Source organism: Rhinoraja longicauda, chromosome 17 (genome assembly GCF_053455715.1).
Source record: "Rhinoraja longicauda isolate Sanriku21f chromosome 17, sRhiLon1.1, whole genome shotgun sequence".
Taxonomy (NCBI): Eukaryota; Metazoa; Chordata; class Chondrichthyes; order Rajiformes; family Arhynchobatidae; genus Rhinoraja; species Rhinoraja longicauda.
Window position 1 is genome coordinate 11,391,581 of NC_135969.1, and position 19,905 is coordinate 11,411,485.

Below are 19,905 nucleotides of genomic sequence, written 5' to 3' on the forward strand. Positions count from 1 at the left end.
CAGCCATGATTGTGTACAGTTTTGGTCTCCTAATCTGAGGAAAGACATTCTTGCCATAGAGGGAGTACAGAGAAGGTTCACCAGATTGATTCCTGGGATGGCAGGACTTTCATATGAAGAAAGACTGGATAGATTCGGCTTGTACTCGCTGGAATTTAGAAAATTGAGGGGGGGATCTTATAGAAACTTACAAAATTCTTAAGGGGTTGGACAGGCTGAATGCGGGAAGATTGTTCCGATGTTGGGGAAGTTCAGAACAAGGGGTCACAGTTTAAGGATAAGGGGGAAGTCTTTTAGGACTGAGATGAGAAAGTATTTTTTCACACAGAGTGGTGAATCTGTGGAATTCTCTGCCACAGAAGGTAGTTGAGGCCAGTTCATTGGCTATATTTAAGAGGGAGTTAGATGTGGCCCTTGTGGCTAAAGGGATCAGGGTGTATGGAGATAAGGCAAGAACGGGATACTGAGTTGGATGATCAGCCATGATCATATTGAATGGCGGTGCAGGCCTACTCCTGCACCTATTTTCTATGTTTCTATGATCACAATGAATGGCAGTGCAGGCTCGAAGGGCCGAATGGACTACTCCTGCACCTATTTTCTATGTTTTCTATGTTTTCACTCAGGAGCAGTGGTTTCCTGATCTCCAGCAAAAGGCTTTGGAGGCCTGTTCCAATGTCCTCGATGATTGCTCTTGGCTTCATTGCACTTGACCTTGGGATGTTCCTGGTTTATCTTGTGAGGGCTGACTTAATGTTGACATATTGACCAGTGATATCCAGAGTTTTATTTCATTGTGCTCCAGGTTTTGATTGAATCGAATTGATTCAACGATAGAGCATGAAAACAGGCCCTTCGGCCCACTGAGTCAATGCTGACCATCCTTCACCTGTTCACACAAGTTCAATGTTATCCCATTTTTCGCATCCACTCCCTACACACGAGGGGCAATTTTACAGAGGCCACTTGACTGACGAACCCCCACTTTGTTATTCTGTTATTCCACTTTCTTATTCACTCCCTGCACACGAGGGGCAATTAACAGAGACCAATTAACTTACAAAGCCACACAACTCTGGGATGTGGGGGGAAAACCGGAGCACCTGGGGGAAACCCACGCAGTCAGAGGGAGAGCGTGCAAACTCCACACAGACAGCACCCGAGGTCAGGGTCGAACATGGGTCTCTGGCACAGTGAGACAGCAGCTCCACCAGCTGCACTGTTGTGCCGCCTTTAAAAGAGAGGTTTTGGTGATCATGTAATGATAAATAATTTGGGGTTGTATTGATTAATAATTGGGGTTGGAATGATAAATGGTTGGGGTTGTAATGATAAATGGTTGGGGTTGAATTTCTGGAGCCTCTGTGGGCGTGGGCTCTCTTGGCTAACCCTGTCACTTGATCATTGGGCAGCTATGGTGAGGTGGAGGATGGCCACATCCAGTGCTTCACCGCGGCCTACAATCAGACTGGCAACCTTCCTGTCACGGCCAGGTACGGCGAGGTGCCCAAGAGACTGAACGATGTCTTCTACAGTTACATTGAGGATCCAAACATCACCACCGTGCAGCCAGACAAGAGCTTCCTGGGGTGAGATGCTTTTTAAGACGAACGCAAAGCTAAACTAAACCGCTTTGTATCGAGGGGTCGGTGTCTGGAATTTCCTCGGCACCAACTGAGCTACCTTGCGGCGCTCCAGCGCCCTTTTGGAATGAGATTCGTGATTGGTACGGGTGTCAGAGGTTGTGGGGAGAAGGCAGGAGAATGGGGTTTGGAGGGAGAGGTGGATCAGCCATGATTGAATGGCGGAGTAGACTTGATGGGCCGAATGGCCTAATTCTGCTCCTATTCCTTATGAGTGCCTGATGCTGAGGTATCAGGTGGTTGAATCTGGCCAAAATGAGAGTGGGCTTCTCCATCACGCACCATACCATTGTCAAGCATGCAAGGGAGATTGGTCAAGTCCTGAACAGTAGCTAGTTCATAAGTTACAGGAGCAGAATTAGGCCATTCAGCCCATCAAGTCTACTCCGCCATTCAATCATGGTTGATCTGCCTTTCCAATCTCAACCCCATTCTCCTGCCTTCTCCCCATAACCCCTGACACAAGTACTAACCAAGAGTCGGTCAATAACAAGGTATGTAGGTTAATTGGCTGGGTAAATGTAAAAATTGTCCCTAGTGGGTGTAGGATAGTGTTAATGTATGGGGATCGCTGGGCGGCACGGACTTGGAGGGCCGAAAAGGCCTGTTTCCGGCTGTATATATATGATATGATATGATATGATGATAATTTCCACCTGTAAAATATCCATTGACTTGGCCTCCACAACCATCTGTGCCAAAGAATTCCACAGATTCACCACCCCCTGACTAAAGAAATTCCTCCTCATCTCCTTTCTCAAGGTGCGTCCTTTTATTCTGAGACTCTGCCCTCTGGTCCTCGACTCTCCCGCTAGTGTTAGCATCCTCTCCACATCCACTCTATCCAGGCCTTTTGCTATTCGGTAAGATTCAATGAGGCCCCCCCCCCCCCCTTCTAAACTCTTCTAAACTCTTCTAAACTCCAGCCTTCTAAACTCCAGCGAGCACAGGCCCAGTGCTATCAAACACTCATCATGTGTTAACCCAATCGTTCCTGGGATCACGGTCAGGTTGGAGTCAAAGGGATCGCAGGAGTGGGGAGAACCAACTGGAGGTGGAGGAGGTGGAGGAGGTGCTGGGATGAGACACAGCAGTGGGTAATCAGTGGCGGTGGGGTTAGCATGACCGCCGGGCCACAGTGTAGTCAGGGTGGAGTCGGCGAGCTGGAGGGCTGTGGGAGTGGGGTGAATGGGGGGGCTGATGGGCGGTTGGAGAATTGGGCCCAGCAAGGGTTGCAAGCAGTCCAGCACAGAACCAGGCCCTTCGGCCCAGTGTCTGTGCCGAACATGAAGCCAAGGTAAACTAATCTCGTCTGCTTGCACGTCATCCATCTCCCTCCATCCCCTGCATATTCATGTGCCTGTCTAAATGCCCCTCAATGACGATTGTATCTGCCTCCACCACCCTGTGTCTGTGTAAAAGACAACATTGGCCTGCATATCTGCATTAATATTTGCCCCTCTGGCCTCAAAGCTGTGCCCTGCAGTTTCTGACATTTCCACCCCAGGAAATGATTCTAAAACTTCAACCCGAAGGTATTTATTTCACAAAATGCTGGAGTAACTCAGCAGGTCAGGCAGCATCTCAGGAGAGAAAAGGAATGGGTGACGTTTCGGGTCGAGACCCTTCGGAAGTGAGCCTAACTTGGTCGGTGTAATGTATAGGAAAGGACTGCAGATGCTGTTTTATACCGAAGAGAGACACAGGTTGCTGCAGTAACTCAGCAGGTCGGGCAGCATCGCTGGAGTAAAGGAATAGGTGACGTTCTAGGGGGGAAACTATAGGCGAGAAAAGGCCAGAACAAATTGGGTCTGGCAAAAAGATTCTTGATTAGTTAGTGTGTCAGGGGTTGTGGAGAGAAGGCAGGAGAATGGGGTTGAGAGGGAAAGATGTAACAGCCATGATTGAATGGCAGAGCAGACAAGATGGCTGACTTCTGCCCCTGTGCATTATGAACTTGTGAGACGGCCTCGGGAAGGGTGGAGCACATGGTTGGCGTGATTGTGAACATAGAAAGCTTTGAGAGACTCTCTCTCCATGATGAAGACCGTTAACTGTTGCTATTGAGGGTGTGCAGCGTAGGTTTACTAGGTTAATTCCCGGAATGGCGGGACTGTCATATGTTGAAAGACTGGATCGACTAGGCTTGTATACACTGGAATTTAGAAGGATGAGAGGAGATCTTATCGAAACGTATAAGATTATTAAGGGGTTGGACACGTTAGAGGCAGGAAACATGTTCCCAATGTTGGGGGAGTCTAGAACAAGGGGCCACAGTTTAAGAATAAGGGGTAGGCCATTTAGAACGGAGATGAGGAAAAACTTTTTCAGTCAGAGAGTTGTGAATCTGTGGAATTCTCTGCCTCAGAAGGCAGTGGAGGCCAATTCTCTGAGTGCATTCAAGAGAGAGCTAGATAGAGCTCTTAAGGACAGCGGAGTCAGGGGGTATGGGGAGAAGGCAGGAACGGGGTACTGATTGAGAATGATCAGCCATGATCACATTGAATGGCGGTGCTGGCTGGAAGGGCCGAATGGCCTCCTCCTGCACCTATTGTCTATTGTCTAACTCATCGTGCGATCTGTGGCAGGGGAGGCCGGGTGATCAGCGTGCAAGGCCAGAACCTGGACGCGGTGCAGACGCCACAGATGATGGTCCAGTTACTCCCGAAGGGGAGGCGGCGGAGATCGACCGAGTTCCCCAGCCGGCCGAGGAGGAGGAGGAAGCCCAGGATGACCAAGGACCGCAGATGCTCTGAGAGGAGCTTGCACAAGGTGAGGGGGTCTGCCTGCCTGCCTGCCTGCCTGCATGCAGCAACCAGATAAGACGGTGAAGTGAAGGGAACGTGTGAGCACCATCGTGGGGGAGAGGCCCAGATTAGGCAGGCTCGTGATCCGATGATTCTTTATTCCCACCTTCCCAGGTACAGTGAAATTCTTTGTTTTTGCATACAACACACAAAAATACAGTTGCCACAAAATCTAACGGCGACAAAATGACAAAGCACTCATGAGAGTCCTGTTCTAGGTGCCTCACCCCCCTCGCCAGGTCCCTCTTTGTTCATGGCCGCCCCCCCCCCCCCCATGCCGTGTCCTTCTATGTTCTCGACGGCCTGAACATCTCTCCGCAGCTCGACCTCGATCTGCCCACCTCCCTCCACCCCTCACGCGGTTCGCCAGCGAGCCGACCCTCTCCTCTCCGCTCCATTGAGCCTTCTTGCCCCCCGGGAGCGCCTCCTGCAGCCGACCTTGAGTACATGCAGGCGTTACGTGCTCTGTCAAATGGGAGCCCAAGTAAAGCAGATACCCCACAGGATGGCCCAGGGCAAGGGTGGCCAGTGGACGGTGCAAGATGGGCACAGTCAAAATGAGCGCAGCACACTGGCGCAGCGGTAGAGTTGCTGCCTCACAACACCAGCGACCCAGGATCGATCCTGACCACGGGTGCTTCCTGCACAGAGTTTGTACGTTCTCCCTGTGACCGCGTGGGTTTTCTCCGGGTGCTCCGGTTTCCTCCCACACTCCAAAGACGTGCAGATTGGTAGATTTAGCTGGCGTCTGTAAATTGTGCCTAGTACATAGGGTTCGGTGTGATTGTTGGTGGGCGCAGACTCAGTGGGCCAAGGGGTTGTTTTCATGCTACATCTCTAAAGTCTAAAGTAAAGTCTACAGTCTAAAGCAGTGTAAGGCAGGCACAGTGGACAGAAGGAGCTCGTAGTTTATATGTTTATTGTCACATGCACAGAGACAGTGAAAAGCTTGCCCTGCGTGCGATCTGGTCAAATCATACCACACATGAGTAATATGGCTCCTCTCTGGAACAGCATGCAGAGAGCCGCCATGTTCCAGCGCATAAGTCAGGCCCAGCAAACACCGCACTGAGATAGGCACGGTCAACAGGAGAACAGTGTAATGCAGGCACAGTCAACAGGAGAAAAATGTCCGTTTCGCTTTCAGCTTCAGCTTACTCGATTGTCACGTGTGCCCAGGTACAGCGAAAGCTTTTGTTGCGGGCTAACCAGTCAGCGGAAAGACAACACATGATTACAATCGAGCCACTCGCACTGTACAGATACATGATAAGGGAATAACGTTTAGTGCAAGGTAAAGCCAATAAAGTCTGATCACAGGTAGTCCGCGGGGCAACAATGAGGTAGGTGGTCGTTCAGGACTGCCCTCTGCTTGTGGTAGGATGGTTCAGTTGCCTGATTACAGTTGGGTAGCAACTGTCCCTGAATCTGGAGGAGTGCGTTTTCACACTTCTGCACCTTTTGCCCGATGGGAGAGGGGAGAAGAGGGAGTTGCCAGGGTGTGACACGTCCTTGATTATGCTGCTGGCCTTGCCGAGGCAGCGTGACGTATGAATGGAGTCAGTGGAAGGCAGGTTGGTTTGTGTGATGGTCCGGGCTGCGTCCACAATTCGCTGCAATTTCTCTCAGTCACGGTCAACAGGAGAACAGTGTCAGCTGGTCACAATCGACAAGGGAATGCTGTGAGGCAGTCACAGTCGGCAGGAGAACCCAGAGTTTAAAAGGGACAGTCAGCAGGGAAGATACGTTAGCGGCATGTCAAATCACAGAGGAAAGCCTTCTCATCCAGCTGCTCCGTGCCCTCTGCACCCTAAATGACCACAATGCCCAGTGTGTGGGCATGACATGTTGAATATCTGTGGAGGGATGCTCCAGTCCCAACACACACCCAGACTGAGCTGCAGGGCGCGAGGGGCTGGGATGAAAAGAAATGCAGCAACAGCTTCAAACAGATCAAAACAAAGGAGGCATTCTGCTAATTATATATTGAATGTGTATCGTGAAACTTCTCTCACACACACACACATTCTGCATCTGATATTGTTGATTCTCTTCAATTAATCTTTGAGGCAGAATAAACCAGGTGCAGACTTTGAAGCTGTCAGAGTGTTACGACTTAGCCAGCAGGAAGCTCTTGAGATAATTTTGCCACCTTATCATCTGTTAGTCATTGGCTGAAGATCAAAATGAGAGTCTGTAATCCGGGCGGCGTGTGATGTTGCCTGGTGTGATCACGGTGTGATCACGGTGTGGGCTTTTCCATCAGCTGCTTGTCTGGTCCCTGCATCAGTAGCAGCAGAGAGGCGTATTGATTGAACAACAACATGACATGAAAAGAACCCCAAGCTCTGGTCTGTGACAGTTGTGGGCAACTCAGAGCGGAGTACTTTGAAGCTCGCATGGTTCCCATGGGCCTTTAGTTTAGTTTAGAGTGCATGAACAGGCCATTCGGACCACCGATTCCGCGCTGACCAGTGGTCCTCGCACACTAATACCATCCCACTACACAACACGCTAGGGACCATTTTACTATTTTACCAAGCCAATCCGCCTACAAACCTGCGTGTCTTTGGAGTGTGGGAGGAAACCAGAGCTCCTGGACAAAACCCACGCAGGTACGGGGAGAACGTACAAACTCCCTCGGCAGCACCCGCAGTCAGGATCAAACCGGGATCTCTAGCGCTGTGAAGCGGTGATTCTACCAATGTGTCACCCTGCTGCCCTATTGCAAGAGGGCTGATAATCAGCGATGTCATTGTTACCCACGTGATCTGAAATGTCCATTCTAATTCACTTGAGTCCCTTGTCCTGCCCCCCTTCTCTCACCCAGTTTCCCCACCTGTCCTCCCACACTGCTCCTTCCACACTGTAGCCCCACACTGCTCCCTCCACCATCGTTCACAGCCCTGTCCAGTGCCCCCCTGAGAATTGTCCTGCAAAGTACCTTCTACCAAAGGTATAGAGAAGAAACTGTTCCACAATCTGGAGGTATGCATTTTCATCCTTCTTGCCTGATGGGAGAGGGGAGACGAGAGACGAGGGAGTCCGAGGGTCTCCGATGAGGTCGATGGCACCTCAGGACTGCTCTCTGGAGATGCTGCTTTGTAATTTCCTTCCTAAAACCCCTGGTCCCATGTTTTCCCTCTGTTGGCATTGATATGGAACTGCAACTGTAAAAGCATCTGCCTGCACCTCGAAGTACAGAAGGCCGATAACTATTGCTCTCCTCCCCTGACCTCCCGACCAACCCATGGCGCTGTGATCTTGGTTGCAGCTGCACTTCCTTGGAAAACCTCCTTCTTCCAAAAGGTTCAGAGAGCAATATACACTCAAGAAGGGGTCAGGATTTCCCCTGGACGAAGTCTGCTCATTATTTTTGTATGTCTGCCAATTGCCCACCCAACTACCCTACCCCCACCACCCTGATTGCACTAACTTCTGTGGATGCCCATCTGCATGAAGCATGTTTAGTTTAGAGACACAGCGTGAAACAATTCCACACCGACCATCGGTCACCTAATCATACTAGTTCTATGTTAGCCCAGTTTCACATCCTACACGCTAGGGGCAATTTGCATAAGCTAATTAACCTACAAATCTGCACGTCTTTGGAGTGTGGGAGGAAACCGGAGCACCCAGAGAAAACCCACGTGGTCACAGGGAGAACGTACAAACTCCGCACAAACAGCACCCGTAGCCAGGGTCGAACCCGGGTCTCTGGCGCTGTAAGGCAGCGACTCGATCACTGCATCACCGTGCCACCACATGTTCTCCATGAGACACCCAGGGTAGCGTTGACCAGGGTCGCGGTGTCAGGTGTTGCTCGAGCTGCAAAACCCAGAATCTGGGCTCTTCCAGCCATCTAGACTTCCTGCACAGTGATTGTCCTGGAACTGTGAAGCCCTCTAGAGTCGCAGCAAGACATGGATCTGAGGTCTCCACAAAACCACCTTTAGATTACATTCAGTCAGTAAGCAGAAGCCAGAATAATGCACTCCAAAGATGTCCAGATTTATCGGTTTATTGGCTTCAGTAAAATTGTACATTGTCCCTCGTGTGTGTGTAGGATAGTGTTAGTGTACAGGGATCGCTGGTCGGTGCGGACTCAGTGGGCCGAAGGGCCTGTTTCCACTCTGTATCTCTAAAGTAAATGAATGCATTTTATTTCATTCTTCAAGCATATTAGCTGCACTGTTATCTTTGCTTCACTGAAGTCCCTCACTTATAAAATGAATGTGATTATTGTAATGCCAGCCATTATTAAGGCAGATATGTTTAAGGCAAGGATAGGTTCTTGATTAGTATGGGTGTCAGGGGTTACGGGGCGAAGGCAGGAGAATGGGGTTAGGAGGGAGAGATAGATCAGCCATGAGTGAGTGAATGGCGGAGTAGACTTGATGGGCCGAATGGCCGAATTCTGCTATCGCTTATGAACTCATTACCTCGCTAACCGCAGTTGCGATGTTACCCATAGCCGATACAGTGGCATTATTCTCACCCTGAAGTGTTTCTTCCCCCTCTCCCACCAACCCCATCCCCGGTTTCCCCGCAGTTCTTCGAGTTCTGCCAGGTGAACAACTCCTCCTTCATGACCTGTAAGACGCCGTCCATCGAAGCCCCCGTCGATGACGCCGTGATCTCTGTGCACTTCATCATGGACAACCTGTGCTTCGATTTCAATGACATCAGTCCGACCAAGTTCACCTACAAGCCTGACCCCATCCTGAAACCACTGAATGCAGATGACCCTCTGAAGCCATACAGGCACAAGCCCGGCAGTGTCCTCTCGGTGGAGGTAAGGTGACCTTTAAAGCAATGTTTGTATCACAAAATGCTGGAGTAACTCAGCAGGTCAGGCAGCATCTCCGGAGAGAAGGAATGGATGACGTTTCGGGTCGAGATCCCTCTTCAGACTGATGTCAGGGCGGCGGGACAAAGAAAGGATATAGGTGAAGAAAGGAAGACAGTGGGAGAACTGGGAAGGGGGAGGGGAAGAGAGGGACAGAGGAACTATCTAAAGTTAGAGATGTCAATGTTCATACCGCTGGGCTGTAAGCTGCCCAAGGGAAATATGAGGTGCTGTTCCTCCAATTTGCGCTGGGCCTCACGATGGCACTGGAGGAGGCCCATGACAGAAAGGTCAGACTGGGAGTGGGAGGGGGTGGTTGAAGTGCTGAGCCACCGGGAGATCAGGTTGGTTAAGGCGGACTGAGCGAAGGTGTTGAGCGAAATAATCGCCGAGCCTGCGTTTGGTCTCGCCGATGTAGAGAAGTTAAAGTAATGTTTTCTTCAGTATAACACAGGGTTTTATCTTGACGACGGCAACAGTCATTATACTCTGTACGCATACTCTTAAAGCTCGGGTGTGGTTCATGTATTCTTCAAACAACACCATCTCCTCTTTAATTACATATTCCTATTGTCTCACCTCCTCTGTAATCAGGTGATTGTTATAATTCTGTAACAAACTGCTATATTCTTCAAAAATATATTTAGCGTGGTACTAGGAATCTAGACTGAGTTTTGTGGGAGGTTTATGCCATGTGATCTTGCTTTCCCAATTCATCCTCGTTGGAAAAGGTTAAGGAGAAAATAAATAGGTGACGTTTTGGGTCGAGACCCTTCTTCAGACCAGTACCAACTTCATGTCAAACGACAACTTCAGGTCTGAAGAAAGGGTCATGAGCTGAAATGTCACCTTTTCCTTTTCTCCAGAGATGCTGCCTGAACCTGAGTTACTCCAGCTTTTTGTGTCTGCCTTTCGTTTAAACCAGAATCCGCAGTTCTTCTCTTTTGGAGAATTTTGGAATATTTGGAAAATATGAATATCCTTTCATTGATTACATTCCTCCCTCAAAATCCCTCATCAGTCTATTAAACCCGCTTTGGGCTGTGAAGAGATTTTCCCGTCTGCAATTTGCCCCACCCCAATAGATATCCCCTCTCAGAAATTATTATTCCTTTTTTAGTTTAGTTTAGACATCCAGCATGGAAACAGGCCCTTCGGCCCACCGAGTCCAACCTGACCAGCTAGCACTTGTACACCAGTTCTATCCTACACACTAGGGACAATTTACAGAAGCCAATTAGCCGACAAACCTGCACGTCTTTGCAATGTGAGAGGAAACTGGGCTACCCAAAGAAAACCCACACATTCACAGGGAGAACGGACAAACTCCATACAGACAGCACCCGTAGTCAGGATCAAACCCGGGTCTCTGGCCATGTAAGGCAGCACTCTACCACTGCACCACCGTGCCACTCTGGCCTGTCATAATTCCTCTCTGATTTAATTGCCCCAGGCAGCCCTACTAAATTCCCCTCAGATTCGATTGCCCCTCAGGCCATAAATGACAGACAGTATAAGACTCCCCTTCTAATTGTGGACCTGCTGTAAAGGCTGACAGTTCTCTGTTCCTTGCACGAGCTCCATGTGTTTGCTACCTCAGCCTGTAAGACTGAACACGTTCTTCCTCCGTTATCCCACGGCAGTCAGACTTTATTTCACTATTAGCCACCGCGAGTCTCGTTCTCTGCCCAGCCGACCTTTTGATCGCTGTTCCCCGCTGAATCTTGTGCCTTCAGGGTGAAAACCTGGACCTGGCGATTTCGAAGGAGGAGGTGGTGGCCATGGTGGGCGAGGGGCTGTGCCTGGTGAGGACTCTGACTGGGAACCATCTGTACTGCGAACCTCCCCTGGAGCAACCCACCCCGCGAAGGAGGAGCAAGCGAGAGAGCACGGACACCCTGCCAGAATTCATCGTAAGCTGACTGTGCCTCCCTCTCAAGCATGGCACGTGGCCTGGGCTGACGGGGAACGTAGGTTTAGCTTTGTTGTCACACGTGCCGTGGTGCAGTGAAGAGGTTTGTTTTGCCCCTCTATCAAATCAAGCCAGGCCACTCTCAGTCAACTGGTCGCAGAAGTGGATCTACCATGACCGATTACAATCGCTCCACTATCTTTTAAACCTCTGCACCAACGGCAGCACTTCTTACTTATCCTGTGGACGGCTCAATTGTAATCATGTATGGTCTTTCCACTGACTGGGTAGCACGCAACAAAAAGCTTTTCACTGTTCCTCGGTGCACATGACAATACGCGTAACTAGATAATACTGTACATTAATACAATCAAACCAAACTCATGTACAACAGGTGGAGCAAAGGGGAAAGAGACGGATAATATAGTTCTCAGGATTGTAGTGTACCAGTTCCAAAGGCAAAGTCCAAAGTCCGTAATGGGGTAGAGGTGAATCGAGCAATACCCTGGATTATGGAAGTCTGATGTCTGATAACAGCAGGGAAGAGGAAGTTGAAGAGTCAAACAGCACGGAAACAAACCCTTTTGCCCAACGTTCCCATGCTGACCAGTTACCCCATCTATGTTGGTCCCACCTGCCTGTGTTTGGTCCACATCCCTCTAAACCTTCCTTTCCATGTACCTGTCCAAATATCATATCATATATATACAGCCGGAAACAGGCCTTTTCGGCCCTCCAAGTCCGTGCCGCCCAGTGATCCCCGTAACATTAACACTATCCTACACCCACTAGGGACAATTTTTACATTTACCCAGCCAATTAACCTACATACCTGTACGTCTTTGGAGTGTGGGAGGAAACCGAAGATCTCGGAGAAAACCCACGCAGGTCACGGGGAGAACGTACAAACTCCTTACAGTGCAGCACCCGTAGTCAGGATCGAACCTGAGTCTCCGGCGCTGCATTCGCTGTAAAGCAGCAACTCTACCGCTGCGCTACCGTGCCGCTACCGTATCTTTTAGATGTTGTTATAGTATCTGCCTCAACTCCGACCCTTCTCTGATATATTGTTCTATACACTCGCCTCCCTCTGTGTGGAAAAGGTTGCTCGTCAGGTACCTATTAAATCTTTCTCCTCTGAATTTAAACCTGTGTCCCCTGCTTCTTGATTCCCCGACTCAGGGTGAATGCACAGAGTCCTTTACCCTATCTATTCCTCTCCTGATCTTATACACCTCTCGAAGAGCATCCCTTGGCCTCATGCGCACCAAGGAATTAAGTACTAGTCTGCCCAACCTCTCCCGGTAACTCAGGCTCACAAGTTCCAGCGACATCCTTGATTTTCCTCAGTCTGGCGGTGCACACTTTCAATCTTCTGTATCTTCTGCCTGATGGGAACAAGGAGAAGAAGGAATGACCAGGGTAGGACAAGTCTTTGTTTGTGTTGGTAGCTTTTCCAAGACGAAATGAAGTGTAGATGGAGTCGATGATGGGAAGACTGATTATTTATTACAGGTTAGTACGGGTGTTGGAGGTTATGGGGAGAAGGCAGGAGAATGGGGTTGGGAGGAAAAGATAGATCAGCCAAGATTGAATGGCTGAGTAGACTTGATGGGCTGAATGGCCTAATTCTGCTCCCATAACTTGTGAATTTATGAACTTATGACTGGTCTGTGTGATGGACTGGGCTACACCCACACCTCTCTGTGGTTAGATGTCTTTCAAAACAGGAACGGAATGCATAGTTATCAGTTGGCACTGAAGTCTCTCCTATGTACAGTGTTCTTTCCCTCTTTTTCTCCTCGTGTTCCTTCACTCATACCCTTTCTCGCAGGTACAAATGGGAAAACTGAGTTTCATGCTGGGAAAGATCCAGTATGACGCGGAGAGCCAGTCGAATTTTCCACTGGAAGCTCAGATTGGACTCGGGGTGGGAGCATCCATTGTTGCATTGATTGTCCTGATCATTGTGCTCATTTACAGGTAGGCCATGGTTCACTGATCTCCTCACTGCAAGCTGCAGGTTCAACCTTCCAACCAGGTTCCCATTCCAACATAATGTTAATGACTATTTAAAAATAGCAGCTTAATGGAGCTCTATTTATGGTTAATGCTCTCTAATTAAATCACAAAGTGCTTGAGTAACCCAGCAGGTCTGACAGCATCTGTGGAGGAAATAGACACTTGACATTTTGGGTCGGAGCTCTTCTTCAAACCCCGCCTGTCCATTCCATCCACAGATGCTCTCTGACCCGTTGGATTACTCCAGCACCTGATGTTTTGCTGCAGGTTCCAGCATCTGCAGTTCACTGTGACTCCATTTTAATGCTATTTGATGATAATCTGATCCATGTTTCCTTGAACCCTCTGCCCTAAAAGGGTCCAGTCTGAAATAACTTGGGGAAACTGATGGAGAAAGGTGGCACAGCAGTCGGGTTGCTGCCTTACAGTGCCAGAGACCCGGGTTCTGACTATGGGCACTGTCTCTATGCAGTTTGTATGTTCTCCCTGTGACAGTGTGGGTCTCCTCTGGGTGCTCTGGTTTTCACCCACATTGCAAAGACGTGCAGGTTTGGAGGTTAATTCTGTAAATTGCCCTTAGTGTGTATGGGTGATCGATGGTTGGCGTGGACTCGGTGGGCCGAAGGCCCTGTTTCCATGCTGTATCTCCAAACTAAACTAAATTAAAATCCATTTTCCTTCCACAAGCCACTCCTTGTGTTTCACTAGTTTCCCAGCCTGGGGACTGAAGACTTACCCCAAATAACACCTGAAACCATGGGAGATCAAAACTAGTGCTTCTAACTGCTAGGCATCAACTGTAATATTATAACACCTCCTGGGTTTTCTTTTAGCATTGGCATCCTTTCAGATTAGCAAGGAGCCGTTTGCTCTCAATGCAAGATGTTTTATGCCACTATTGCTGTTCATAAATCTAGCATCTTGACATGCCTTTTATTCATGAGTGGCTCGATAGCAATGCCTGTGTTATCTCAGTCTGCCTCCTCCATCCTGTCATCGTCTCTGTGTTTAGTTTAGTTTAGTTTAGAGATACAGCATAGAAGCAGGCCCTTCTGCCCACCGAGTCCGCACTGACCCACGATCCCCATACATTAATGCTATCCTACACACTAGGGACAATTTACAATTTGCAGAAGGCAAATTAACCGTCTTTGGAGTATGGGAGGAAACTGGAGCTCTTGGGGAGCACCCACGCGGTGAACTGGGAGAACGTACAAACTCCGTACAGACAGCATCCGTAGGCAGGATCAAACCCGGGTCTCTGGCACTGTAAGGCAGCAACTCTACCACTGTGCTGCCCTGTGGATTAAACGTGGTGGACCTGAGCTATAACTTGTTGGAGAAGTCACAAATGTACCTGGTCAGAGTAACGTGGTCTTGTTCCTCACTGCTAGGCGGAAAAGTAAGCAGGCTCTGAGAGACTACAAGAAAGTACAAATCCAACTGGAGAATCTCGAAACCAGTGTCCGTGATCGATGCAAGAAGGAGTTCACAGGTAGCATTGCGTGTGTGCAAATAGCGTGCACGTTTCTCTTTCACGTACCTGCATAAAACATGTCGGTGCTTAATTTAATTTGTCGTTTTACCTTGTGAATGTATTTTTTAATTATGATTATCATTTGTGAAAGTCTCTTGCTTATTATGCTGTCTACACAGTGCAACGTTTACTTATCTGTTGTGCTGCTGCAAGCAAGAATTTCCTTGTTCCGTTTCGGGACGTATGACAATAGAACTGTCTTGACTCCAGATCTTGCTTCCAGCTCATGAACCAAATGTTTTTTTCTTTCTCTCCTGGGGTTCCCTTAATGAACTGTGAAAAGACCTCATGACTGAAATGATGGACCTCTCCAGTGACCTGGGGGGAACTGGAATTCCATTCCTGGATTACAAGACCTACGCCGAGCGCATCTTTTTCCCGGGGCACAAGGAATCGCCTCTGCAGCGGGATCTGGATGTGCCCGAATCCCGGCGGCAGACAGTGGAGCAGGGGCTCGTCCAGCTTTCTAACCTGCTGAACAGCAAACTGTTCCTCACCAAGGTAGAAGAAAGTACTTCCCCCCAGAATCTGTCTTGTAATAGTGCGATAAACACAAAAAGCTGGAGGAACTCAGCGGGTCAGACCGCGTCTCTGGGGGAAAAGGAATAGGTGACGTTTCGGGTCGAGACCCTTCTTTTGTAGATGTTGGGTATGCAAGCAAAGAATTTCACTGTGCCCAGTCACATGTGACAATAAAATATTCCATTCCATTCTTCAGAAAGGGAAGCGAGCGATGTGGACGGTGATATAGAGAGACGCAAAACAAGATATGCAAAAAAGTGACGACGGTAAAGCAAACAGGCCAGAGTTGGCTGTGGGCTAGGTGAAAACAAGTTATAGACAATGAAACTCACTAGGACAACAGTGAAACTAGTCCAATAACGGGCACATGCGTTTGACTGACTGCATGCAACAGGGAGACAACACTTAATAGAACAATACAGCACTGGAACAGGCCCTTCAGCCCTCAATGTCCATACCAGACATGATGCCAACATGTAGTTATCTCCTCTGCCTGCACATATCCATGTCCTTCCATTTATTCACAAAATGCTGGAGTAACTCAGCAGGTCAGGCAGCATCTCGGGAGAGAAGGAATGGGTGACGTTTCGAGTCGAGACCCTTCTTCAGTCTGAAGAAGGGTCTCGACCCGAAACGTCACCCATTCCTTCTCTCCCGAGATGCTGCCTGACCTGCTGAGTTACTCCAGCATTTTGTGAATAAATCGATTTGTACCAGCATCTGCAGTTATTTTCTTATACTCCATGTCCTTCCATTCCATGCATGTCCATGTGCCTATCCAAAAGTCTCTTGGTTTAGGTTTAGTTTGGTGTAGAGATACGGCATGGAAACGGGGCCCTTCAGCCCACCACGTTCACGCTGACCACCATGGTCACAATGGATTCACTTCCACCTTCTCCAACTTCATCGACTGTATCTGTGGGCAGCTATATTTCGGCGATCCGAAGCGCAGACTGGGCGATCGTTTCGCTGAACACCTACAACCTCCCGGTTGCCAAACATTTTAGCTCCCCTTTCCATTCCCACACTGATCTTTCTGTCCTGGGTTTCTTCCACCGTCAAAGAGAGGCCACACGCAAATTGGAGGAACGGCACCTGCTATTTTACTTGGGCAGTTTACAAGCCAGCGGTATGAATGTTGATTTCTCTAATTTCAAATACCTCCTGCATCCCCTCTCTCTCCCCGCCCGTCCCTCTCCTGCCCGCCCTTGTCACCCCGCCTGTTTCACAGTTCACATCCCCTCTCTCTCCCCACCCCTCCCCTGCCCGCCCTTGTCACCCCGCCTGTTTCACAGTTCACATCCCCTCTCTCTCCCCGTCCCTCCCCTGCCCGCCCTTGTCATCCCGCCTGTTTCACAGTTCACATCCCGACATCCCTTTGTCAGCACCTCTTCCACAGCACCTTTCTTGGTCATCGGTGCCGGCTCTGATTTGTTCTGAAGCTTTTCATGCCTCTAGATTCCCTCCCCACTGACTCTCAGTCTGAAGAAGGGTCTCGATCCGAAACGTCACCTGTTCCCTTTCTCCAGAGACGCTGCCTGACCTGCTGAGTTACTTCAGCTTTTTGTGTCTATCTTTGATGTAAACCAGCATCTGCAGTTCCTTCTCACACACCCTGTCGGGTTCATTTCCATTTGGTTCTTGAGGGAGACCACATTTGGCCAAATGTTCTTCCAAATTGAGATAGTTCCACAGAACCAGATGGAAAGTGACCAATGTTTGGGTGAGGGAAGAGACCCCGTGGGTGGTGCATCGATTATTTTTGCCTCGGGTGGTTTAAGGACGCCTTGTGTCTCTTCCTGTGCCAGTTCATTCACACACTGGAGGGCCAGCGGACATTTTCACCGCGGGATCGTGCTTACGTGGCTTCGCTCTTGACGGTTTCACTGCACGGGAAGCTGGAGTATTACACCGACATCCTGAAAACACTGTTGAACGACCTAGTGGAGCAGAATGTCGCCAAGAACCCCAAGCTGATGCTTCGCAGGTAAGGGCCAGTTCAGCCTCGGCATGGCCTTTTCCACCGGGTGGCTTCATGCAGCCTAAATGCCCAGTGATGCTGCTCCATCAACAGACACAAAAGCAAATAGGAGGGAGGCACAGTCGCGCAGCTGCTACCCCCGCAGTTCCGCAGTGCTGGGTTCGATCCTGACCTCGGGTGCTGTCTGCGTGGAGTTTGTACGTCCTCGCTGCTGCCGCGTGGGTCTCTTCTGTGTGCTCCGGTTTCCTCCCACACTCCAAAGACGTGCAGGTTTGCAGGTTAATTGTCCTCTGTAAATTGCCCCTAATGTGCAGGGTGGATGTGAGAGTGGGTTAACATTGGACTAGTGTGAACGGGTGATCGGTGTTCAGCATAGCCTCGGCAGTCCAAAGAACCGGCTCCATGTTATATCTCTAAACTCTCTTTAAACTATTGATTCCAGTTTGAAACTGAGCCACGTACAGCTGAAAGACTCTAAATCTGACCCAAAGCCTGTGTTGATGTCAGAGAATTACAGTCGGTTATTTAGTTTAGGCTATTGTCGCATGTACTGAGGTACAGCGAAAAGGCTTTTGTTGCATTCTAAGCAGTCGCCAGAAAGACTCTACAGGATTGCAATCGAGTCGTCCACAACATACAGATGCACGATGAAGGGAATAACGTTTAATGCAAGATAAAGTCAAGTAAAGTCCAATGAAAGATCGTTCATTGCCCTTTAGACCTGACTTTAGAGATGCAGCATGGAAACAAGCCCTTCAGCCCACCGAGTCCGCGCCGACCATCGATCACCCCGTACACGAACACTGCCCTACACACGAGGAACAATTTACAATTTTACCGAAGCCAATTCACCTACAAATCTGCACGTCTTTGGAGTGAGAGGGGAAACCGGAGATTTTTAAAAATGACAATGACTCAAGGAGTACAAATAATTAGGTAAATTGTAGTATGAAAAGCACGTTAGCTCTTTAGTCTTTGCAGAGCATCAATAGAAGCTTTTTTCTTGCGTTTATTCATATTTAGTTTAGTTTAGAGACGCAGTGTGGAAATAGGCCCTTCGGTACACTGAGTCCATGCCGACCATTGATTACCCGTTCACACTAGTTCTCTGCTATCCCACTTTCTCATCCATTCCTTGCACACTAAGGGCAATTTAGAGGCCAATGAACCAACAAACCTGCACGTCTTTGGGATGTGGGAGAAAACCGGAGTAACTTGAGGAAACCCATTCTGTCGCTGGGATAACGTGCAAACTCCACAACGGAAGCACCCAAGGTCAGGATCTGGAGTTGTGAGGAAGCAGCTACACTAATGCCACTGTGCTGCCTTTGAGTACTTGTAAGTTTTCCCACATTACCCCAGGGTAGAGAGATGAGGCAAGCAGAGTGCCCTGTTGGGCATGGGTATGTGGAAGAATCATGCCAGGAGTCCAGCTCTCTCTCCCCCTCTCCGCTGAATCCACTTGCTGCGTGTGAAATTTTCTGGAGCTAATTTTGGGGCGGCATGTTGGTGCAGCGGTAGAGTTGCTGCCTCAGAGCGCCAGAAGCACGGGTTCGGTCCTGACCACGAGTGCTGTCTGTACGGAGTTTGTTCGTTCTGCCCGTGGCCGTGTTGGTTTTCTCCGGGCGCTCCGTTTTTTCCCCCACACTACAAAGACGTACAGGTTTGTAGGTTAATTGGCTTCGCTAAAATAGTAAATTGTCCTTAGTGTGTGGAGGATAGTGTTAGTGTCAGGGGTGATGGCTGATCGTCGCGGACTCGGTGGGCCGAAGGGCCTGTTTCCGTGCTGCCTCTCTGAACTCCGTGCCTGCTTCTCTGCCAGGCTTCCTGCCAGGTTCTGTTTTAACAGCTGACCTCTTCCCATGTTGCAACGTGACATATTCATTTGTTTTTTTAAAAAAAATCAATATTGAAGCAAAGTGCGAAAATCATTTTCCTGTGCTTTCAGGACGGAAACTGTGGTGGAAAAGCTGCTGACAAATTGGATGTCGATCTGTCTGTACACGTTCCTCAGGGTAAGTCTTTAGTTAAGAGTGTGATCGATGTATCTGAGGTAAGGACATGGTACTCTGTGCAGTCATCACAAGCAGTGGAATGTGCTGGAATGCTAAGAGGATATTATTTTTACCTCTGGTTCTTCTTCTTAATACTACCTCTGGTTAATACTTCACTGCACTAGCACAGTCTAGGGTCCTTCTGCTGCTGGATGTTGGGGGGCAGGGTGGGGTGGAGACACCCCTTAAATAAGGGAAGAGCTATCACCCCAAGGAGCCACATGGGTGGACAGGGTGTCAGATAAAACTTGTAAACACTACGTTGCAGTTAAATGAATGTTATGTAAAGCCTCTGAGAATATATTGTATACAATAAACAATAGGTGCAGGAGGAGGCCCTTCGAGCCAGCACCACCATTCAATGTGATCATAGCTGATCATTCTCAATCAGTACCCCATTCCTGCCTTCTCCCCATACCCCCTGACTCCACTATCCTTAAGAGCTCTATCGAGCTCTCTCTTGAATGCATTCAGGGAATTGGCCTCTGAGGCAGAGAATTCCACAGATTTACAACTCTCTGACTGAAAACAATTTTCCTCATCTCAAGCATACGTTTGTATGTACTGCATTGTAGATG

General features: G+C 49.0%; 1 protein-coding gene across 1 annotated transcript in view; it reads left to right on the forward strand.

Moving 5' to 3' along the window:
- plxnb1b (plexin b1b) overlaps positions 1–19,905 on the forward strand; it is a 239,646-nt gene that overhangs the window by 206,714 nt on the left and 13,027 nt on the right. Inside the window, exons 19-27 of the mRNA XM_078414681.1 lie at positions 1,413–1,589; positions 4,232–4,415; positions 9,003–9,245; positions 11,036–11,212; positions 13,046–13,194; positions 14,628–14,728; positions 15,054–15,271; positions 17,101–17,279; positions 19,222–19,288. Of these exons, the coding sequence (XP_078270807.1) occupies positions 1,413–1,589; positions 4,232–4,415; positions 9,003–9,245; positions 11,036–11,212; positions 13,046–13,194; positions 14,628–14,728; positions 15,054–15,271; positions 17,101–17,279; positions 19,222–19,288 (1,495 nt within the window). The remainder of the gene's footprint in view (positions 1–1,412; positions 1,590–4,231; positions 4,416–9,002; positions 9,246–11,035; positions 11,213–13,045; positions 13,195–14,627; positions 14,729–15,053; positions 15,272–17,100; positions 17,280–19,221; positions 19,289–19,905) is intronic.